General features: G+C 46.7%; 1 protein-coding gene across 18 annotated transcripts in view; it reads right to left on the reverse strand.

Annotated features, from left to right (window-relative positions):
* Window positions 1–24,765, reverse strand: part of PTPRT (protein tyrosine phosphatase receptor type T) — an 856,519-nt gene that overhangs the window by 126,911 nt on the left and 704,843 nt on the right. For 5 of the 18 annotated variants that reach the window (XM_084887522.1, XM_084887523.1, XM_084887528.1 and 2 more), the window contains 3 exons: window positions 24,246–24,302; window positions 7,374–7,509; window positions 1,528–1,559 (listed from right to left, as the gene is read on the reverse strand). In XM_084887522.1, coding sequence (XP_084743648.1) covers window positions 1,528–1,559; window positions 7,374–7,509; window positions 24,246–24,302 — 225 coding nt within the window. The remainder of the gene's footprint in view (window positions 1–1,527; window positions 1,560–7,373; window positions 7,510–24,245; window positions 24,303–24,765) is intronic. The other 13 variants (XM_084887520.1, XM_084887514.1, XM_084887518.1 and 10 more) reach the window with 6 other exon arrangements.

Consider the following 24,765-nt stretch of genomic DNA (forward strand, 5'->3'; position numbering starts at 1 on the left):
TAAGAAGAAGGAAGCTCAAAGAGTTCAGAAAATTTTCTCAAGGCTGCTAAAGCCCTGGTTATCTCTCCTACCACAGAGATGGGACTTGAAACCAGAGCTGCATAATCCAGTATTGTGTCATACCTCTATCCCTTTGCAGTTGCTCAGAATTCTTATTTCTCCAGTATTGGGTAAACCTGTCTCTAAAAACACTGGTAACTATCCCTGCCCTATTAAACAATGAGTCACCCAACCAAGTGCTCTTATACCGCAGTGCACACAGACACTTCTCAGTTGACGTATCAAGTATTTGATGTTATGCTGGTCCCTCAGGTAGGCTTGAGCACTGTTAGGGTGAGGCTCCAAGTCCTGGTTACCTCTCCAGCCACAGTGTCTGGAATATAATGTGCATGTTCAATGTCCATTTGTCAAGTGAATGAATGAGCAAATGAAGCAAGTCCTTTGGTACTCCTAGTGTTGCTGGTGGGGCTCTGTTGATTTCTAGATAACACAAGGGTAGTAGTACCAGATTCTTATCTGCTCATTGCCTGGGTCCAGTGACCTGTAGCTTTAAGAACTGAGCAGAGTGGCTGGAAGGGGCTTATAGCTCCATCTTCAGCTCTGAAGGCTTCGGCAATGAGCACTGACAGACATGGCCTTGCTTACAAGGCTGGGTTTCCCAGGGGTGGAGGACAACATGGAGTGATGGATAATATACTTCCTCAGGAGCCAGGCATGCTAAATTGAATGGCATACTTTTGATAACTGAAAGTGTGATTTCACATACCTCTATGAACCTCAATTGTAAGGTATGGAAAATGCCTAATAGGAATATGAGACTAATTCAGTGGTTTTCTAATTTTATATCACCAAGAACCTGTTTATGAAATATTTCTCCTTCATCCTCATGCTTTGGAAAGGTCTGGTCTAATAATGAGAATACATCATCATGATTATTTAGAAAGTGTGATAATAAATGAACCAGCAACCAGCCAACGAAATGCAGTGATAGCATGAGATAACTCAGGCTAAAACCTGAGATACTTCCAGCCCAAAGCAAAGACCCTGGATGTCACCCGTGAAGCTGTTTCCAGATAAAGTCATGATTTCCTGTAGACTTCCTGAAATCGTGGAAGCAGTTGAGGAATTTCTTCCTAACCCTTAAGCCCCCAGCGCTACACAAATGGACTCCAAAGTTGCCAAGACTGTGATTCTGTTTTATGTGCGCAAGTCTTGTGGAAGGATTAGATTGATCTCTTGCTGGAATCTGAGGATTTCTAACTAGAAAATTACACCGACAATGGAGAAACAGCCCTTCACATCTCCAAAAAGAGAGGGTGAAAAATCCAAGATGACAGAAACATAATGGACACGAACAATGACTGTTTTTTCAAATGGCAAACATCTACACAAAATAAAAACTGGGGCTACAGATGGCTTAGACAGAAGTGAGTATGAGAAACCCATAGACACTTGGTTGGTGCAGGAAATGCATGCTACAGTTTCCCTTGCAGGGCACAAAGTAAAGTTAACCCAGGGTTGATACTTACAAGTAATAGGAGTAGGAATAAGCATTTCTTCTATATATTGATGGGCAGTCAGATGAAGGAAATGTCCAAAAAGGGGGAAAAAAAGAAAAGACAAATAAAGAATTAGATTTATATAAAATCTTGATTCTTAGAAATGCACATATTATTTCAGCATCCCTAAGCTCAAGGAGATGCACGTTTCTCTACTAGTCATCATTGCTGGGAATCAGACACTTTCAGTGCTAGAAAAAAAATGAGACTTCCTCTATGATGGAGAAATGCACTGCTCATAAGAGGAAGCTACGTCTCACATTGGCTGTGTTGGTTGTTTGAATGTTCTTTCTTAGGGTCACGTAACACTAGCACTGTTGATTATGACATTTTAGTCTTGGGTCAGATTGCTCTGGCCTCTGGAGCTATTCTATCACCTTTTCACATGACCGGGCTCCTATGATCAAAGGAAAACCATAATGACTTCTATCTTTTCTGTTTCAGGTCAAATCACATCAGTCTCTATTTATAAAGGTCATGCCAGAAGCAAGGAAATCATGTAGCCAGCATCCAAGATGGCCCCCAAGTGATCCACACCTCCCAGTGCTCACACCTTATGTGTACTGTCTTGCCCCACATTGAATCAGAGCTGGCCCTGTCTAACCAACAGAATGTAACAGATGTTATGTTTTAGGACTTTCTAGAATAGGTCAAGAAGAAGCCTTGCAGCTCAGTTTGGGTCTTCGCAACTCTCACTTTGAACCCCAAGTCTCCGTGTAAAAAGTCCAAGTATTCTGAGGTTGTTATGCTGAGGAGAGCATGCGAAGAGACCATGTGGAGAGGCCCCAAGACAGCATGAAGGGCTCCAGCCAGCCCCAGAAGTACATAACCAGAGCAAAATTCAAACTTCATGAAAGAGCACTGCACTAACAGAGAGGAATTCCAGTCTTTAGTCTGAAAAGACTACAACTTGAATACTATGCCTTCATTTCTTAATCTGATTCTTAGATTAGTTGAACTAGATCAATGACATGGGTAAATACCAACTTAAAAAGCTTTGAGGTGTGGAAACATATTATGCCTTAGCATCCCAGTACTACCATTTGCTAACTGATGACCTTGAGCAAGTCACTAAATATCTGTTTCTCCACTTCAAGGTTGAGGGTAATAATCATCTATTCGCAAAAGTCATTGTGGGCATTGACATTAAATTATATTAATCTAAATTATATACACTATATAAAGTATTATAAGTAAATTATATTAATTTAAAGCAATAGATTATATTAATCTAAACACCTGAAATAGAGTAGGCCTCAATAAAGAGGAATTTATGACCCAATCTCATCCACAAATATAAGGTTTGCCACTTCTCACTCCGGTGACCAAGAACAAAGTGTTCACCTCTTTAGGAATCACAAAATACAAACAAATACTTAAGTAGCACTATTATATAGTCAGACATTGTTCTCGGCTGTTTCAGGCATTAAATTATGTATTCCTCACAACCACACTGGCAGTTAAGCATTACTATCACCCACTACATTACAGATGAGGAAACTGAGGTAAAAGAGGTTAAAATATCTTGCCTAAGATCACTCAGTTGGTAACCAGATTTGATTGAAACATGGCTCTAAAGCTCATGTTCTTGACAAACACTAACCTGTTTTTTTGTTTTGTTTTGTTTTGTTTTTTGAGAAAAGAAGAAAATAGATGTGTGAGTCAAGCATTGCGATGCCACAGATTTATCTCTTTTAATCCTACCCACAGCCCTAATAATGGAGCATTATTTTCAATTTTATTTGAGGAATCTCAGGCTCTGAGAGATCACTCTTCACTAGGTCTAAGGTTTTGTGTATTTTTGGACCAGTTGTAAGACCTCCATCCTGAGCCAGGATTTCACCACTGTCAGCAGCCCTAGGCTGCACTCCACATTCTGGCCCCTCTGGCTTTTATGCTGTTAACCTTCAGGACTCACCTCTGCCTGGACTACCTCCTCATGCCAACATGCTTCCTTAGCCTTCAGCCACCACTTCCAAACAGCTTTTCTGAGTTATCCTGTTTGTTACCAAAAGCCAATGCTATCAAGGCAGCTCCAGAATGACAACAACTGGCAATCTTTTATTAATTGAGTACCTTTCCCCAATTAAATGGCAAAGTATTCCAGGCAGGGATTATAGTTCTTTTTTCTGTGACCAAAACACAATATATATGTGTGTTTTCTGTAATGCTTAAAGAAGATTTACTGAAGGTCTAAATTTATAGGGATACAGTGATATTGCAAGTAACAGATTGCCTGAGACCAAAAATCCCGAGCAGGAAGACAGCTGTGCTTAGGAAAAAACCCAAACTCAAACTTAATAAATAATGTACTGAAAAATTTTATTTTCAGCTGGCTCGCAAGATTGACTTGAGACACAGCTTCCCTTTTTGTTCCATGCTATGTAAACAGAACTAACTTGTCTATTTAACCATCTAGTTGACCAGTTACCAATCCATCTAGTACATAAACCCATCTATTCATCCCTCCATCCAACGATCCATTTATCTACCCACTAAACAATCTATCCATTTAGCCCATAAACACACACACACACACACACACACACACACACACACACAAACACACATACACACACACACACACACACACACACACACACCCCTAAATGGAAATACTCGTCCTGTATATCTCCATGCAGCCCTGACTCTATAGGGTCTCACTTTGAAAGAAACCCAGTCCAAAGAGCCAAAGGTATACAAAAAGAATTCTAAACTTTAATTTGCATCTTTTACAAACTCCTAGGGAAGCCTGTTTGAATCACCCACCATCTCATAATCCTTTCTGCAGCCTTTCATTTTTCTACTTGTTACAAAACAACCAAGCAAGGACAACAAAATAACCCTCCTCTCTCTTTTCTCTTTCTTTTCCCTTACATTTTGAATATAATTGATTTAGCTTCTTTCATTAAGTCCTTCCCCTGGTTCCCTGTACATGTAACCCATTCTCTGCCTGACATGTAGTTCAGTATCACAAAAGAAGACAACTAACAGCAAGAGAAAAACTCTCTTTGAAGAGTGACAAAGACGATCTCAGGCCAAAGAGATGAGGGGAAGAATCTAGGAACACCTTATGTATCCTGGAAATATGTGGCCACAACTTTGGTGAACACTTTGAACCAGTTGGACCCACAAGGAGCAGAGAAAACAGGGAGCACCATGCCCATGTCCATGAAGGTTAGGGAGAAGACCTCGACTGAGCCAAGAAAGGGGAGGCAGCAGGTGTGTGATTTCTGGATCCAGGAACTAACTGTGGATAATGATGGGACTGAAGAGATGCTGATACAGAATCCTGAGTTGTGATGATTTGCCTACTACTTAGGAGTTTCTTTTCCTTTAATAACAGTTTAGGTTGTGGAAAGTGTTCTGGCCAGCAGTAAGTTCGTGACAGACTCAATCAGCAATGAAGTTTTCCACAAAAGAGGTAAAGGAGCCCACAAACCCCTTTACTGGCCTTTGGGACTCTCTAGACATGAGAAGACATTGCGGGTCAGTGGAAAGAGTGTTAGCCTAGGCTTAATTTCTCTTTTTCTCCCTCTTTACCTCTTTTCTTCTTTTCCTCCCTCTTCCCCTTTCCTTCCCTTTTGCCCATCAGTACAATGATTATCAACTAGTTCAGCAAAACGAATTTTCTCCAAAAGATACTGCATATGTAAAAACTGATTGGCAAACTCCCAACCTGTGCCCATGGCCACAACACCTGAGCTTTGCCTCTTGGGGAGAAAGGGTGATCGTGTGACAGCTGCTGGCTGGGTCTGGTGGATGGTTTTCATGGAGGTGGGTGATGAAGACACGCAGAAGAGGGTAAAAGCACACAAAGGGGCTCCCTTTCTACCTGCTCTCACCCAGGAAACAGGAAGCCCTTTCCTCCCTCCCCAAAAGTCGCACGTTTCAGAAATAGCTGTTGGGAAGGAAGTGAAATTTCTTCACAAGCTCACAGCCGATGGTGACGCGGGCTAAGCCAGGCTTTAGAAAGAGCAAAATTGGAGGCACATATCTGACTTACAAATCAGTGACAAAGAATGAGAACACTGCCGGTCTATCAAATAGAAATGCAATTCTATTAAACTGGCCACTTTTCCCAGGTAGACAATGCCAGCCTCCAATGTGCCTGCGATTCTAAGAAACATGATGATAAGTGCAATGCGCTTACCCCCTTCCTCCCTCTCCTCCCCTCTCCCCCAATCAAACCTAGCAGCTGATTTATCACCAGGACATTCAATATGGCCACATTTTAAGGATGATGGTAATAATATGACAATGTAGTGCTGTCCTTAACCCTCTGGGGATCTTGCTCCCCAATATTAGCATAGTGCCTTCCCTTCCCCTAATCTCTCCAATCACAAAACCAGCGGTTGGATAATATTAACTCTTCAGTCATTCACTTAGGAACCTGAGGAAGAGAGTGGTCCTTTTAGACAAACGATGTCAAAAAAGAACCAGGTCTTAACAATAAGATGTCCTGGCACAGCAGGTACTGACTGATTGAGTACAGAACCTTCTGAGACACAGAGACATTCTGGTGCCACAATGGCTAAGAGAAGGCTGATTGTGTGCATAGTGGGAACCACGATATTTCTAACTCACTGATGGCTGAAAATGGGAAATTATTATTATTTTTGTTTCACTTCCTTCATTTATTCATATGATTACCTTGTGTTTGTGGGGAGTGAATTTCAGGAGCACTGTTTATTCTACAGATGGAAGCAAGCCCCTGGTCCTTATTCCTGGGTTTGCCCTGAATTGTGTAAGTAACCAAATCCAGAGCTTTGGGCTGAAGTGTTAAGCATTTGTTGTTGTTTTTTTTTTAAATAATTAAGACTCTCTTTAAATTGGGGGCAGGGAAACTTGCAGGACATATTCTTATAATGTAGGTACATGTTTGATTTGCTCTGGCAGATTCGGGAAGTAGAAAGGTGGAGGCCAAGGTTGGAACCATGGTGTTGAAGCTCAGAAGATATGAAGGTGTATGCTCAGCATGGAAACTCGGCACCAAGCAGGAGCTAAGCAGAGGAGGACAGGAGACCCCTCTGTTTAGAGGGATAACCAGTGCACCACAAGCACAGTCACAGTAACGTTGATCGGCTTTCCTGGTGGACATTTTCTTGCCCTCTCTGCAATTCCACTGCATCATCCTCCCCTTGTCAGTGCCCGATAAACCAGATGGCAGTGTAGGAATCTTGGGAATGAGGGAGGGATCTGTACCCTGGCTTCCATGAACAACACAGTCTAGAGGAAACACACACCACAGGAGAACACTGTATTAGTTGACCAGATGTGTGCAGGGAGCCATCCTGTTGAGAGGTGACAAGCAGCCCAATCCAGCTGGGAAGGTTTTGTGAGACACAGAGGAAGGAAGGAACTTTCCCTTGAGACCATTCCAAAGGGAAATCAGGGGTAAAAGAGGATGAGAAGAGCAAAGCATTGCCTTCCTGCATCTGCATTTCTAGGCTCATCTGTGTTCCTGGGGCTTCCCAGTTATTTTGATTACATGACCAATCACAATAGAGCAATGACATTAGAGAAGACCTTTTTCACAATATAAAGAATCCCAAGGCACATCAGGGTGGCTGAACCACAAGGATCATTATCCCATAAGAAACTGACCATTCAGGGCCACACAGAACGCAGGCAGCACATGCCCTCAGCCACCAACAAGATGAACCACAATTGGCCCACGTATTTCAGGACCTTGGCAATCATGGCCATAGGTCCTTGCTGGAAAAATGATTAACAGAGCAGTGATCTGGCCATGTGACAGTGCTGTGGTCACCTGCAGTCGTCATAGTCGGCAGGACAGCAACCCAGACTCACCTCCTTTTGATGGTGAGCATCACACCCAAGAGAATGATGATGAACATGAGAAGGCCAGCGATTACTCCAGCCATCTTCACGGTGTTGTCCACCTGCTTCTCTGGCTCCACGGTGTTAGAATTCTGGGTGGAAGCACCTTGCAGGGGGAAGGGGAGAATAAAGATGTTGAAAAGGCTCACACACGTAGCTAGGCAATAATGGCAATGACAACGGCTTATATTTATTAAGAGCTAACTGTGTGCCAGGCACTGTGCTAAGGGTGTTACACATATTTTCCCGTTCAATCCTTCTGAGGATGAATCCCTTATGAAGTTGGGGTTATTATTATATCCCCCCCCCCCATTTTTTTTTTGGCAGATGTAAAAAGGGACATTCAGAGAAATTGAGTCCCCTAGAGTTACACAACCTTATCATCCTCCTTATCATCTTTATCCTCAATTGGAGGATTTTACCCCTCTTGCTGCTTATCTCTAGGATCAAGCCATGGAATTACAGTTCCATTCTTGGGTTCATGAAATTATGCCAAACCCTGCTTCATCCTTTCAGGTAAACGGTGAAAACAACAGCTTTATGTTAAGGTCGCACAAAACTCACTGCATTTACAAAGATAAAAACACAGTTTGGTGTTGTGCCTTATGCGAAGCAAATGGTACGGTAGAAATTTTGTGTTTTAAAAGGACATTTCCTTGGATTCAAAGAATGCCTGTATGTGACTAGGTCCATGTTTCGAATGTAGTTCTGATGCTGCAGGCCCTGTCAGACTGGAACTCAGTTCCAGATAGAAGTGTCCTCTGCCCTCGGGGCTGGGCCCTTTCATAGAACCACCTTTGTTAGTCCTCACAGACACTCCAACAAGCAGAAATGATTTCCCCATTTTGTAGATGAGAAAACCAAGGGAACTTGCTGAAGGTCACATGGCTGATAAAGGTCAGGATTCCACGGGTTTCTGACCCGAATCTAGGCCTTAAGAGTTAGACACCCTGTATTCCACTTTCAAGTCTCCTGCCCCATACAATGATTTTGCTAATAGCAAAAGCAAGCAGGCAGAGAATGCCCAAGCTCAACCTCTTCACGCAACATACCAAGGAATAGAGGCAACCTGCCCCTCCAGACACCTGTCCGGAGAGCACTGCTGGTCCGGCACCCTGAGGAAACCCCTCCTGCTGCTCTTCAGCTTCCCAATGGTGCCAGGGTTGTGTGAGGCCCCTCAATCCAGAGCATCCTCTTCCTCACCCGTCCCCATTTATTCTGCTACCTCAGCACCAGCTCATCCATCATCAGCGACATCTTCTCTGGCTGCCTGTGCCCCTGGGAAAGCTCATGTCTTTCCTCTCAATTCTGATAACTCGCTACAGCATTTTGCGCATGCCTTAATGTCCCGATATTATTAGTTATTTGTTTTCTCATTTGTCTCCTCCAGTGGTCCGCAAGCTCCTCAGCGGCGAGGTTATGCCTCCTCTATCTTTGCTTCCTCATGTTAGCCCAGGGCCTGGCTCCTAATAGGTGTTCTCTTCATGTTTGCATTGTTCAATGTTTAGCTGAGGGGATGACATCGCTGTCCACACACATTTGTTCTCATGAAACCAAATTGAGTTTCTCCTTTTCCAGCCACGTGTTCATAGACTTCAGCTGAGTTGAAGGGGCATTAATGCTCGTAAGCTATGATTTTGAGTCCCCAGACTCCATGATGGTGAAGAACATCCCTCCAGCACACGGATGCATCCCCTCTTCTTGCATAAGAGCATCCGGTGTTTACTTTGTCAGAGCACCTTCCCCAGACTCTCTTATAACTTAGACAAGCTGGATTTACTCAGCCAAGCCTCCCTAGTGAGAAGGGTAAGTCTTCCAGAACAGGGAGTGAGTCCTAGTCACCTCTCTAACACCAGTGTCTAGTGCAGGCCTCCTTCCTTATAATTGTTGGTTAACAGATGATTATTGAATGACACACAGGCAAGTGAGCCACAGTTACTTGCTTCATTCATTAATTTGCTACTGAGTACCCATGGAGTGTGCCAAACTGGGCTGTGTGCAAAACTACACTATCAGTGGGGTCAGAGTTCCTCCTTTTGGAAGAAGTTATGGAGGAGGTTGTGTTTGTTTGTTTGTTTTTTCCAGTTCCCCTCACCAGCTAAAGACAAAACTAGAGGATGAAATCCCAACACAGGCTTTACTTATCTAGAGCCAGAGAATTCCTGGGGGAGCCAGCTCACTGCCTTTTTGGCAGGCTGGGCTCACATTCCAGAGTTGGGGCTGATTCCCAGCAGCCCCCATAGAAGCCCCCCTTTCCCTGTATGGAGACAAGAATTCTGAGCTATGTCTAGTCCCAGATACATATGATGTGACTAAGTGCAAAGGAAGCTGAGCACCTCAGAGCAGTTTCCTTAAGTGTCAGAGTCTTTGGATTTGGATTTGAAGGGATTGTTGGCTCTGCGGCATCCGCTCACAGGCATAGCTGAACTTGACTTAGTGCCCGCTATGAGATCCTGCTCTAGAGACTGGGGTACAAAGGCAAAGGAGACCTTCAGAAGACCCCAGTTCCCCAGTTATTAGCTTGGTCTATGAGTGTCACACTTCATTCATTCCATACATAATCACAAATGCCAGGCATTTGGTGATACATAGTGAGAAAACAGGCATAGCTCCTGCCTTCAAAGAGCCTACAGTGAGTGTTGGATGGGGCTTAGGGGATAGGCTTAATGAACCAAGAATCAATAATAGTAAGCTTTCAACTCTATTAAGGATCAGAACTGAGAGGCACATGACACTTGGGAAGTGTACAATGGGGAAATGAATAAGTGAATCTCTTCTGGGAGGAAGTGGCCAGTGGGGTGAGCTCCAAGGGAGGACAGGCTCTAACTAGTGGAAGAGAAAGTTAAGGGTCACATGGGAACAGCAGGGGGAAAAAACAGCACTGGCCCAGGCTGTGTGATGGGGCAAGGAGCCCAGAGCATTCAAGAAAGGAAAGAAACATAGTATGAGGAGGGTGAGAGAAGCTGGAGAGGACAGCATGGGCCAGTCCACACTAGACACAATAGGCTGTAATGAGTTTTTGTCCTCAACCCAAGAAAAATAGAAAGCCATCCGAGTATTATTCATGGGGCAACGATGCAGTCAGATTTGTATTTCTAACACATCATTCCAGCTTCCCCGTGGAGCCAAAGTGGATGGGAGAGATAAATTTTGTAGGCAAATGGGTGGGGGGTGATGTTGCCAGACTCAGATAATGGCAGTGCAGACAGAAAGATGCAATAAGAGAGATAATTACTTAAAATAGATATAAATAAAACCTCTTGATGGATTGGATAGGGGAATAAGGGAGAGGGGACTGTGGAGGAGGATCACATGACTAGCTTTCATAGCAAAGTGGATGATGGTGCTTGCTGTTCATGGATTCGGGAAACAATAGAAAAAGAATAGCTTTAGAGGGAAAATGTGTGTGTTTGGGGAAATCTGAGCTTGAGAGATGCTCTAGAAAAGTAGGAGCTCTAAAAGGTCTGAGCTGGAGGTAAAAATGTGTGACTCATATGCACCTGGATGGTACTTGAAGCTGGGAGTTGATGAAGTCACCCAGAGGAAGAATAAAGAGGGAAAGAAGATGCAGACTTAGCGACTGGAAGGTCTGTGGTATTTAGTGAGTGAGTCGAGGAAGATGAGCCTGCATAGGAGGAGAACTGGCCAGACAGGTAAGAAAAAGAACCAGGAGCATTGTGTCCTAGCACCAGTAGAAGAGGGTGTTTCAAGAAGGAAGAAGCAATCAATAGTGCCAAGCACCATTCCTAAGATAGAATCAAGCCCTATACCCAGATGGAAGTGAGATCTGGGATGCGTACTTGCAAACTTTTCCCAAATCAGTTCTAAGATGTTTCTAAACAGAAGCACCTTCAGCAGTGATCAGGAACTAGCAATGGGACATACTTGGGGATCACAGAGCACCTGAGACATTCAGAGAGGCCACCTCAAACGCCACCTCCCAGTGATTTAGACAGATTCAATGAATTTAGTCCAGAGTCATTGAACTGACATGCCAGACTTTATTTAGCAAAGTTACTGTGAGGAGCCATGCTTGTCTGGTCCACCTAAGCTCCAGATATAGGGACATGAACACCCCCTGGGACATGGCAAGTCTAACTCCCACTTCAGCATCCTTTCAAGGGCCTTTGCTCTGGCTGCTGGGGATCTGTGCCTCTGTTCATAAAGGAAGCGCTGACAGTGTTCAAAGGGGACAGAGTATAGACGAAAGGGCTCTGGGACCAAAGGCAAGGCAGGATGTACACGTGGCTGCTACATCTGAGGAAAACGAGAGGGATAGAGACAGAGGGTAAGCCAGTCCTGGTCTTGTTGCAGTCAGGAGTTTCCATGGGGCTCATATCATAAGTGCTCCACAAGTATATGAGAACTGTGATAGGACTTAGGAAGCACATGAGGTTGGCTAATGATGGAGGCTCCTGGCATTGTGATTAGCTGTCTCAGGCAGGCATGGAGCTCCTTACCAAATTGAAGCTCATCTCACTACTTCTTAAAAATGTAGGTTAAATGTATTGACCCATTACTGGGTGCCGAGCAATGTGCTAAGCACTTTTCATATAATAAGTTATTTGAACTTCTTATATAGATCAGAAATATTCCCAAAAGGGTGACGTAACTTGTGCCAGGCATTAATCTAATCAACGAATTTCAGAGCTGGGATTCTGTGTTTGGGATTCATTGCCATATCACTACAATGAACTGTCCTTGATGGAGTTGTAGTTAAGGAAATGCCAGCTCTCAGTCCACATAGAAAGATAGCCATCTGACCCACTGGCCCGAAATCCAAGGGAACTCTTCAGAGAGGCAGAACTGGGCACCATTCAGTAATATGGTAGTTACATTCCATTTGCCCTAAGCCCGTCCTTTTCATGAGAATCAAACCCCCAAAAGCTCTGTCCCTGGCCCCAGATGACTTCTATCAATTAAGCAGGAACTGGGAGTCTGAGAACTGAGAGAAGGGGAGGCATCTGAATGTATCCTCTTCATCTCCACCCTCCATTGGGAGCCAACCTGAGAACAGTGCAAGTAAATCAGAACTGGCAACGAGGTGCCAGGTGGTGGATGTATCCACCTGGAGTAGCATCAAGGCTCCACTTGAGTCCTTTGTAGGATGTAGTTACCAAAACAACCTTGTGAACTCAGCCTGCACTGGCAGAGGACCCCTGTCTACAACATGAGACTGCACGCCCCACCTCCTACCCCAGCCAGCTGTGCCCTCCAAAAGGCTGAACTAGTCCTCTCCAAGCAGCTGATGCCAACCCTTCTCTTGACTCTTGCCACAAAAGCTATTGTGGCATAGAATCTAGTCTCCTCCTAGCTCCAGCTCAGAGTCCACATCTGGATTTCACCATACTACTTGTCCACTTCCGCACATGGACACATGGTGTCCAAGGTATGGCTCTTGGTCTCTTGAAGTCTGTGCCCCCCTCTCAATATTCACCCCACACAGGACCCAGTCACCATGTTCTGTGTCTCCTGCTGCCTCCTTCCATGTTACCAAACGACCATGATGGTTTATATTCCCCAAGGTCTCCTAGGACTCAGCAAAGGCAATGATGTTCAGCTCTACTCTGCACTAGAAGGACAAATGGATAAGGTTTTTCAGTTGGGGAATCCTGCCTCTGAGAGAGCTCCAGGGTGAAGATAAATCAAGAGCCTTGCCACTCAAAGTGTGGCCTACTGACCAGCAGTAACACTTTGGGAACTTATCACAAATGCAGAATCTCGGGCCCCATCCCAGACCTATGGAATCACCATTTTATCAAGGACTCTAGGTGATTTGGGTGCTCATTAAAATCCAGATATCATTGGCTTTGGAGGAGCGGAAGTCAGAATCAGAACTTCTCAGCCTAGAGAAGGAAAGATTCATATGAGTCCTAATCTTGCCTTCCAAAAGTTAAGGGGCCATTATGAAGGATGGAACGGACTTGGTCCCTTGAATTTTAAAGGCCAGAGCTTATACTAATGGGTAGAAGTGACAGGGACAGATTTGGACAGCCCAGCTCCTTTCAATATGGCATTATGATGTAGAGAGGAGCACAAAAGCAGTGATGATTCCCAAGTTCTTTTCAGAGTTAGCCCTCCCTTTACCTGCCTACTCTGTCTCCACCTGCTCTCACCTCCTAGGCTTCTTGGATGCTCCACCAAGCCCTCTATATCTTGACCTTTCTTCCCTGCTATTTACCCCACCTCCCACCTCAACCTAGCAACCCTTGATTCCAGGGACATCCATGCTCTGGGTGAAGACAATCTTCCTGTCATCCTTAAAGCCACGAGACACCCATGGGGGGCCACCCCCAGACCTCCAAGTAACCAACAAAGGCAGGAAAATGTGTCACCAACAATGAAAGGCACTGTCTGGGCACACAGCGTGCTCCCCTAATCAAGCAGAAGAGACCAAATGACCTCTACTGCTCCTTCTTGAGGTTTGAGAGGCTATGGTTTTATGAGATCGGTCTAATGTAATGGGTTTAAAATTAGAAATGCATGAGCTTCCTTCCAGACTCCTTCACTAACTCATCGTGTGACCCTGATCAAAGCTGTCAAACAAATGCGATCTGATATCCTCATTTATAAAATAGGGAGTAAATGCCAAGTTCACACGGATTTTCTAAGGATAAAATGTAACAATGGAAATGAAAATGCTTGGAAAACTCTGAGGAGCTGCTCACACATGTGGCACACTGACGGCATGACCTTGGAACTGGTGCCAGAGGGACAGCAGGGCGTTTTGGTGTCTATAAGCTGTGGGTGCACAGTGGGCACTGGGGGAATGCCTCCTTGCAACCTGCTGCCTGAGTTCATCCAATCCTTGAGGTGAAGGCAGGCAGAGCCCCCAGAGTGATTCATTTCCCTTCCTCCACAGGCCAGGCCTGTATCGGGCTCCCATGTAGATGACTTAATGGCAGCGATAGCATAATTTGGCAACAAGGGATTAATGATTCACTCTCAAAGTGCTCTCCCTGGCTACAGGCCCAGTTCTATAGCTATTTGCTCCGTAAAGATACGGAGCAAAAATAGAAGTTGCAGATAAAGAACATGAAATGGCAATTGATAAAACCGAGTAAATCCCCTTGGAAGCCTAACCCACGCTGATGATCATTGCTGATGGGGAGGAAAGGAAGCCGCCTCTCGGAGACACAACTTCTGAAAGTTGAAGTCTTTAAAATACACAGTCGCCTCTGAGCTGTCCAAGGGCACATTATCCCCCAATCTTAGTGTGTTGGCAGTTCACCCGTCTCCTTAATGAGTTCCTTGATGAGTTTCTCTGCTTTTACTCTGGCTTTGTGTGCATCTAACGCCCAGCAGAGAGAAGCTTTGAAACCATGCATCTGAGCTGCTGCTCCCTCTGTGTTAAGCATTGCAGGCTTCTCTGATTATGGGAGCTTTTCCAAGAGGAGGCAACAGGGAAAAGATAGGAAGCTGGGCAACTTTCCAGTTCTTCTCAAGCCAGGTACGCACCAAATCCCTTCCTGCTTTCGCTGAAAGCGAACTCTCGGAATGGTAGGCTATTTTTAAGATGAAACTGAAGTCCACATAGGAAGAATTGGTAGGAAAGCATCTGGATCCTTCATTAGATGAAAGCCTCCAGACTTTACAAAGTGTCGAGAGCATTTGTGACTGTGACCATGAACTAGGTTGGCAGTATTTGAGGACAGAGAGCATAGCGAACAGGAGGGGTGCGAGAAGCCTGGGGAGAAACAAATGCTGTTGCTGACTTTTCTTTTAATGGAAAAATGTGGATTCCAGATATTTCACACGAGTAAGTGTGATGTTGATACAGAAAAAATATATAGAGAGAGTGGATGATTAAGTTAGATTTTTCTTTTCATTCCATTTACTAAAGGAGGGAATAACCACCAGAAACCAGCACAGGCTCTGTGTTAGTCGGCATTCAATCGGGAAAAGGGAAACTGCTCCGAACACTTAACCTGGAGCAAATTTACCAAAGGAGTGGTACCCAGGGTTCAGGAGTGGATGGGGAGGCAGCCCAGAGGGTGACATCACACACCATCACCCAGCCCAGGCTGGAGAGACAAAGGGCAGAGGTGGGGTCATCTGTGTCTAGAGGTCAGGGTCCCCAACAGAAGTGAGGCTTGGAGAACTGTGTCAGGTCTCTACAGTTCTTCCCTCTTGAGGCTACAAGGGAAGCCTTCTCCTTCCTCTTGATCCACAGTTGATGTCTCCTTTTGGCCAAACCCGGTCACCACTTGACATGAGGCCCAAGGGTCACCTGCATATCCCAGCACAGCAGGGGGTGGGCAACGGATGGAGCTGAGGCCAAATAGGCCCAGGGCCAGCATGCATTTTTCTAGTTTCCCCTCATTGCCACTTTGAGCTGTGTCTGGACTAGTACCTCCAGAAAAATGGTCAGGACTGTGTCTTGCACAAAGTCATGGCCAAGATGGAGACCTTGTGACTGGCTTTTAGAACAGCCAGGTATAAAACTGGACTGTATCTACATGAGTCAGGATACCTGACCACATGTGAAACAGAAATATTATTGACAATAAAGAGTTAACATAGACTGGGAGTTTTTACTACAAGCCAGGATGCTGTTTTAAGCCCTTCATTTATACTACCTCTTTGAATCCTCTCTACAATGCTACAAAGTGGGTTTTCTCACCATACCCACTTCAGAGATTGGAAAATTGAGGCTCAGAGAGACTAAATAACAGTAGCAAGTGGCAGAGATGGGATTTGAACCCTGGAAGTCTGATACAGAGTTTATTCTCTTTAAATCATTATACCATCTGCCACCTTTCCCACAAACAGGGGAAGGGGGGACATTGCTAAGCAGGGAAATCTGGTTGTCTTTCCTCAAATATCAGGAAGAAAAATACAGACTGGTATTTCGGGGACCCAAACCCTGATCATGACCAGCAGATTAAGATGCCTTGGCATTTATTCCTGTCCCTGCCCAGTTTGCCACCTGCTAGTATCATGCAGCTCCATTTATCCCAGCTTTTCTTTAAGATTATCTCATCTCCTCTCATGCCCTCTCACCAACATATAACATTTTAATATCCAAGGGATTGATGAACATGTCATATGAATCTTGTTATAAGGGCCAAATTATACAGACTTTGCTCAAATGATATTTACACTTGACCTTTTAAACTTAAGTTCCCTCATCCTTTTCATTTTCCTTGTATATCAGCTACCATCTCCAAGCCCTTAATATATTGCATTTAGCTTTATTATTAATCTCTGGTCTTTCTCTATAATACCTTTCTTGATATTTAGCAACCAAAGCATCCCATCCATATAATTTCACCGGGAGACAAGTCTCGCTTAAGTTTAAGGAACTATTTTCTACTTTATCTCCAACACTCTTTCTTTGATCTCACGATGACTAATTTTTTAAATTGCTGCTACCTCCCCCGCATCTCGGAATGCACCTCCATCACGAGATCTGGTGGATAATGGAGTACATAAGAAGGATTATTCCATCATTCTTCTAAGTGATATCACCTAGGATGTTTCTCAAAGTAATAAATAAATTGCCTCAATTCATCATATGACAGTAATTGCTTTTACCCAAGATTTAACTTGGAGTCAATGTCAAGTAGCCGGAAAATACTACAGAGAAACAGGATTTTCAAAGATAGCTCTCCCCTGGCTGTGGAAAGACACTGAATAAGTACTGAGTTAAAGTATAAAGAAGATACAGATTTATAACATCCCAGACTCCCTCCGTATTACCCAGCCGGTCCTCAGAGGCGGGGATCGACTTCATCACAGACGATACAACTGAAGCTGCTAAACATCACCCACAGAGACTGCCCTCTTTCCCAGACTTTAATGGAGGTGAGCACCCCGGGAGATAGAAACAGCTTTAACTGATTGTTTGAAAGCACGCTGGCCACACAAATAAATTGTTCCTCAAGTGCTGATTCCGCTCGGTCCCAGGCGTCTCCCGGATCTCTGAGTTCAGGTAGGCCGTGTTTTTGCACAGCGAGTGCTCTGTGTAGGTCAAAGTCTAGTTCAATCACCTTACATACAGTAGGAAAGGAGGCCATATAAATCCTGGGGGTGAATCGCTACAGGGTACAAGAAAATCCCTTTATTCTAAAATTTTTTAAAAACATGCATTTGGAATTCAGCACAATGGACTTAGTGAAGACCAGGCATGACTGACTGACTGATGTTTGGCACTGTCATTATTGACACATCCCTGCAAGGCACAGCCTTTCCAGGCTGCACTGATGGTGGGCGGAGAACCCCTTCATGTTTCCCATGGTCTCAACTGCTCCCCCTGGTGCCCAGGGAAGGCCTTCAGCAGGAGTGCCAGGACCTAGTCCGGGACCAGAGTAGGACTGTATGCTATGGCTAGAGTTGGTGTGACACTGTCTAGGAACTCAGAGATGGGTGCACTTTGTCGACTGGTCTAGACATCAGGACACAGTTAAGGTTAAGAACCAGGATGTGGCTGGGATAGGGGTCACATCTGAAGGAGGAATCAGAAGTCAGCTGATGGCTGGGAGGGCTCTTCTGGTCAGTGTGTACTCATGGGGACCACACAAAGCGAAGTGGTCTCCACAGGGATCAGACCTAGAGATTGGCCTCGGGAGCACCAGCTCAACCCTTGGCCACCAAGGAGAAGTCTTAGGCATTGCCCAATGTATGTGGTGCCTGGATGACAATGGAGATAGTGGATCTGCAGGTGAGCTGATTCATAGACACACCTGCTGTCTGGGAGCTCACTAACATATCTGGAGAGAGAAGTGTGCAAGCTGACAATCCAAACTCAGTGGGATGGGCACTAATAAACAGCTAACAAACAGAAAGAGAAGGGCACGCAGGATTCTGCTTAGGCACGACTGGACTATACACTTCATTTCCACATGTCGTGAGCAGTGTGGGGCAGGTCGGGCATCTCTGAGGCCACCGGTGTCTGCCTGCCACCACTCCCTCCCCAGCTCCCTGTGGTCCAGACCAGTCTGTCCTGCTGCTGAGGGAGGGCAGGCCAAGCTGCTCAGCCAGAGGCCCTGGCTCCTGCAGCAGAAAGCTGTGTGCAGAGCCAGGAGCCCAGGCGGCTCAAAGCTGCTTAACTGTGGCAGAGAGGAGCACCCGCGGCCTGCGCTGGGGATTAAGGGTTTAGTCTGAAGAGCAGATGTAAAAGAGAATGCTCGCTCTTTTGGATGCTCTGCGGCAAAGTCCCTTTAGACTTTCCCAGGATCAGAGAGCGTGTGGCCACACTGAGCAGACGCGTTCTCCCCGTAGAGTCAGAGCAGTCCTGGAGCAGCTGGCGGACCAGGGAACCTTCGCAGGAGCAGTCAGTGGAGAGATAAGCACAGAAGCCGACCAGGGATGGTCTATGGGTCACACAGTGCCAGGACTCTGAGAACAGGTTACGACAGCCTGGTTGGTGAGGAAGAGGCCAAGGCCAGGAGGTGACGGGAACAGGTGCTGAGACCATTCAAAGGCAGGAGGCAGGACCAGGAAGAGGGCAGCAGAGCCACAGACTGGAGACCAGTCCTGAGCCAAACGTGGGGTGCAGCCAAAAGGACCCCTGGGAGCCCGGCTGAGATAGCAGCTCTTGGTGTTGGTCTCTGTGAGGTCTGCAAAGCACAGCTCTGAGAGTGGCCCCGTCCACTGCCCAGTGGTCAGGAGGGCTGTGGCTCCGAGTGCATTAGTTCCTGAGGCGGTTGTAACAAAGGATCGCAGGCTGGGTGGTTGAAAACAACTGAAATTTGGAGACACAAGGTCTGCAGTCACGGGGTGAGCAGGGCTCCCCTGAGACAGGGCAGAGTCCTTGGCCTCTTCCTGGCTGCGGTGGCGGCTGGCCGTCCGTGGCGCTCCAATCTCTGCCTCTCGTCACACAGTGCTCTTTGTGCCTCTGTCTTCCGTGCTGTTTCTCTTCTCATAAGGACACCGGTCACATTAGAGTGGAGCCACCCATGACTTCATCTTCGCTAATAACATCTGCAAAGATCCTCTTTTCAATAAGGCCACATTCTTGGGATCGAAGGGTTAGGACTGCAACTGTCCTTTCTGGGAGACACAATTCAACCCATCACAGCGGGTTCAGCTGAGTCATGATCCAAGCAGCCTGGGAGTGGGCGGCCCCCGGGAGGGAGGTCTTGGCGTTTTATAAGTCACATCGAATGCTAATAGGAGTCAGGGCCCAGTGGAGAGCATGTGGGAAGAGGGACAAGCCTCCTGGCGGTTACAGACTCATGAGGCTTCTAGAAGGACATGTCCTGGCTTTATCTGAACAGGGTGCACCGGGGGCTGAGACATCCCTAAAGCTCTTACTCAGAAACATAATCCAACTCCTTCCAACTGACTCCGGCCAAATTGATGCCCCCTCTCCCCCGTCCCCCCCCCCCATCCCCCGAAGTGACAGCACTGCCTGACTCAATGGGGCAGGAAGGGGGAGGAGAGGCAAAGATCTGCTCCGCTGGGGCAGCTTTGTCCAAACCTTGCCTCTGGAACAGGCAGCTGGCAGCACACGTCAGAGTGCCTGAAAGGAGAGAGGTGCACAGGAGGGGGCGAGGCCTCTCTAGGGAGGATTAGTGGGAGCATGAGTGGGATCAGAGCGAACAGCCAGTCAGCGTGCTGCATGGAATTCAGATCAGCGCGGCGAAAGTGAGCGAGGGTAATAAAACCAGCCGCAGAATGGCATCGATTGTTGAGATCCCAGCCAAATCCATCACGAACATGTTTTCTCTCTTCTAGACTCTGCCCCTCGGTTTTGAATCTCTGTTCTGTACGGAAAGCGGATCTGTGCCCCTCCCCACAGGATGGGAGAAACAGCTCTGCTGTAAGCAGGAAAGGACAGAAGCAGAAGCCAAGACCCTGTGATGCCCAGGTTCCCTCCCCAGCCTGCCCTCCCCTGGGCCAGCACCCTTCGAGCCCAGGCTGGGCAGTGGGCCCGGTGGGGCTGCCCCAGCAGATCTGGGGGAGCCCCATTCTAAAGCTCCAGAAAGTCGGTCTCTAGGAAGCTTGGCAGGGGGAATGGGATACTGGGAACTGGCCGTTTACTCTGTGCACATTCACTTCTGTTCAGCAGCTGGGCACAGAGACAGCCAAGACCCTGAACCTCTAGCTCTGCACTGCTCACAGCGCCACCCGTGGTTTCTGAGCCTGTGACATGTGGCTGTGGAACCGAATATGAAAGTTTATTCCATGTCAACGAATTTAAATTTAAAGACGGAAGCAGTGTACTGTGTGCTTGATTGTAAACACAGTGTTGACCTTTTGTAGGATTACACTTTAGCTGTTTAAAATTTAGCATCTGAGCTGAGAAGTGCTCCACGTGTAAAATTCACACCAGATTTCAAAGACTCGGTGCAAAGAAAGAATGAAAAATACCTTTCATTCATCATTTGAAAATACTGATTACATGACAATATTTTGTATACATTGGGTTCAATGAACTATGTTTAAATTAATTTCACCTGTTACTTTTCTAATGTGACCTAAAAAATATAAAATTATATAACAGCTGAAATGCTGTTTTTACTTAACAGTGCAATTCTCAGGGCTTTCAACAGGGGGCGCTTTTGCCCCTCAGGGAACATTTGGAACGTCAGATATCTATTTGATTGTGACACTGAGAGATAAGTGCTATGGTAATCTAATGCATAGGGGCCAGGGATGCTCCTAAACATCCTACCTTGTCCAGGACAGCTCCCCTTCTCCCCCCCATAAAGAATCATCTGTCCCCAGATGTCTCACGATTGAGAAGCCCTGTCTTAGAGCAGGGGTCCTTGAAGGAAAGGCTAGCAGGTCAGAGCGACCTGAAGAGCTAGTTGGAGCCAACTGAGCAAAGAAGTGAAAGCTGCTCTCACACTTAGCACTCATGATCAGCCACGACCATGGGGTGATCATCCCCATTTCTCCGGAGAGAGGGGGAAACCCGGAGGAGAGAGGTAACGTGCCCCAATCACCAGGCAGCGAGTGGCAGAGCTCAGACTGAACTCAGTCTCAACCCCCTCTCAATGCCACCTGTTCCCCATGCTTCTACCGCCATCACTCAGACCCAGGCGGTCATCATTCACATCAGCCATTTCTGCTCGCAGGGGATGAGTGTGCACAAAACACACTTGAAAGGGACCATCAGCTCAGAAAGAAACGCTCGCCGGCACCTCACCCATCAAACACGGCTCAGGAAGGCAGGAATCAATGGAGCCCGGGAAGTAAACCTGTCAGAGGGCCATTCCCACGCCTCAGGAGGCGGAGGCAGAGGGAGGAACATGTGCCCCAGGTGAAACCGGCTCAGCTGAAAGGAAGCATGAAAGGAGCTACCTGCTCCCCACCGAGGCTGCTGGCTGTGGACAGAGCCCGGGGATCAGTGACCCCCAAAGCAGAGCGGCTTACACACTCTGAGACACGCAGCTTCTCCACCAATTGGGTGTGAGTACAATGGTGAGTCACTTTCCTCTCAGGATCACGTGTGTCCCCCTGCACCTGCACCCCCTCCTGGGGTCAGGGGGACACTGGGGTGGGGGGAGGAGGCTGTGGCAGGGTGGGCAGGGGGCTGGCACTTGGTGCAGGCCTGCCCTGGGCTGCTCCTGAATAGGACCCTCCCGAGGGTCCCCGGATGTCATCTTTTCTCCTTCCCTCAACTGTTTGAGAGTAAGCTGGTGAGTTCCTAATGTAGCCTCTAATATGACTCTAGAGCAGTGTTTCCCAAACTTCTCTCATGATGAGAATCACCTGGTGGAGTTGTTAAACCACAGATTCCTGAATCCCAACTAAGAAGTGCTAAACTAGAATTTTTGGGAACATATAGGTAAAATTGTATACTTAACTAGTGCTCTAAGACAGATTTTATATACAGAGCACTAAGTTAGGTATGCAATTTTACCTATATGTTCTCAAAAATTCTAGATTAGCACTTCTTAGTTGGGATTCAGGAATCTGTGTTTTAACAACTCCACCAGGTGATTCTCATCATGAGAGAAGGTTGGGAAACACTGCTCTAGAGCAAGTGTGACAATGAGCGGTGCAGGTGAGACAAGGTTATGCAACTTGCTGAAGGTAATATAACTGAGGAGTGGCTAAGATGCCATTCCTGGGGAGTTGGTAGTGACACCTTGGTCTCTGAAGCACACAAGTTGGCTGTGGTGACTGCTGTTGGGGCGTTGTCCCGATCTCCAGTGCTAACAGCCCACAGATACCCCTTTCCCTCCAGAAGTGCCATCAGGCCAAGGCTGTCACCTCCCCAGGAAACATGCACTCCCAGGGCAGCCCACAGCCAGTGGCCGACTGACAGATGCCTGTCCCCTTGTCTCAGGGTAGAAGCAACTCTGTGATACCACCCACACTCCAGAGCCCATGTGGGCTCAGCTGACACAGCTCCACATCCTCCTCTAGCTTCTTCCCCTGCCCCATCCTGACTCCCTCACCTTCTTCTGAGGATACTCCTCAATGACTCATGTGCACAAGGATCCCCATCTCGGCCTCTGTATCTAGGGAAGCCCACCTAAGATATTCACTAAGAGCAAAGTCTCTGAGTCTGGACTTTGGAGGTACAGGGATGGCTGGACTCACGTCATCCCTGCCTCCCACACCCCCTTTCCCACAGTGATAAATGGAACAGCTAGGGATGAGGAGAGAAGAGCCATTGTCTGAGCAACAACTTTGAGAGGCAACAGCCAAATATTTGAAGTCTCTGAGAAATGTCCCACTGACCAGAAAGGGCCCCTACAGTAGGTCAGCAGGGTCTCTTTTGTTTTAAGGACGATGCTGGGCGTCAGCCTCTGACACACTTGGGCTCTGCAATCCCAACCTTGAAGAGTGGCAGGTGTTGATGTGAAATGAGCTAAAATTACATGTTCAAGGGAAGGGGCTAGTGGTTCCTTCAAACAGCTACCTACTCCCACCCCACTGGTTCTCACACCCATTATCTTGTTTTCTCTCAGAATACAGCCCCAGAAGACCCTGCAAGTGCACAGCATGTACGCCAATAGTAAGAGATAGGCAGTGCTATTCCTGCTTACAGATGAGAGCAGTGGGGATTGTCACATTTAAAAGGCTTGTCCAGGGCCCTGGCCAGAATGGCTTAGTGATTGAGTATCGACCTATGAACCAAAAGATCACAGTTCGATTTCTGGTTAGGCACATGCCCTGGCTGTGGGCTCAATCCTGTGTGTGTGTGTGTGTGGGGGGGGGGGGGGGCGGGCACGGGGCGCGGGGCGGGGGGGAACGCGCGCATGCAGGAGGCAGTCTGTCAATGATTCTGTCTCATCGTTGATGTTTCTGGCTCTCCTTTCATCTCCCTTCTTCTCTAAAATTAATGAAAATATATTTTAAAATATTTAAAAAATAAAATAAAGGGCTTGTCCAAGACAAATGGTAGACCTGGGACCAGAACCAGAGCTACTCATTTCCTAAGCACAGACCACTAGGCCACTTTCCTAGCCTCAGACCGCGGTGTAGTTGTGGCTTGCCTGGGAAGCACTCCTTTAGTTCCTGGTGTGTTTGTTTGTTTTGAACACCACAAACCTCTCCTCTGCAGCACCATACAGTTGGAATCCTACCCTTATTTGTGTTGGGTTTGTTTGTTTGTTTGTTTTTACTAATGGTTCTTTCCCCTCCCCAAAAGGCACAGGAACAGGCCTTCTTTTGTTCATCATTGTATACATTGGTGCCTAGAACAGTACCTGGCACATAGTAGGTACTTTGTAAGCATTAGTAGAGTGGATGGATGGATGGATGGATAGTGAGTAGGTGAATGGATGGGTAGGTGAAAGAATGGGAGGATGAGTGGTTGGGTGGATAGGTGGGGTGGAGGGACTGCCAATTCCTCAATGGTGCATCTGGCCTGGAGGACCCGCTGAGCGTGGGTCTCTCTCACTCCCCTCCCACCCCGCCCAGAGCTCTGGTGATCACCTGTGGTGAGGAGGCAGAGTGGAGTCCCCGGGGTCACCTGGGCGCTGCCCATTGGTGCTGACCACAAGGAAGCCAGTCCCCAGGCAGCATGCAGAAGAGAAGGAGAGAGAGAAACACACATGAAAACGTGCGGTACAGTGAACAAAACGGCAGTTCTCGTGGCTCTGAAGAGCTCACACTAAACAGCAAAAGAACATCATGATCTCACCAAACAGGGCCTGAAACAGATTTTTAAAAAATGGAACAAGAATAAGAGTCACCATTTATCAAGCATCCACGACATGCCAGGTACTCTGCTAGGTACCTCACATACAATGTTTCTAAGACTTAGAACAACCAGAAAGGTCAGTGTTGTTACCAATGAACCCATCACCTTTCCACCTGAACACCTTCTCTCCCAACTTTCCCTCCCTTTGCAAATGGTGCCACCATCCAGGCAGCTAGCTGCTCAGTCTAGAAGCCTGGAGTCATGCTTCAGCCATCTTTTTCCCACTTTGAGTCCCTCAGCATGCCTTATCAA

The sequence above is a fragment of the Pipistrellus hanaki genome (assembly GCF_964339955.1).
Source record: "Pipistrellus hanaki genome assembly, chromosome: 6".
Classification (NCBI taxonomy): domain Eukaryota; kingdom Metazoa; phylum Chordata; class Mammalia; order Chiroptera; family Vespertilionidae; genus Pipistrellus; species Pipistrellus hanaki.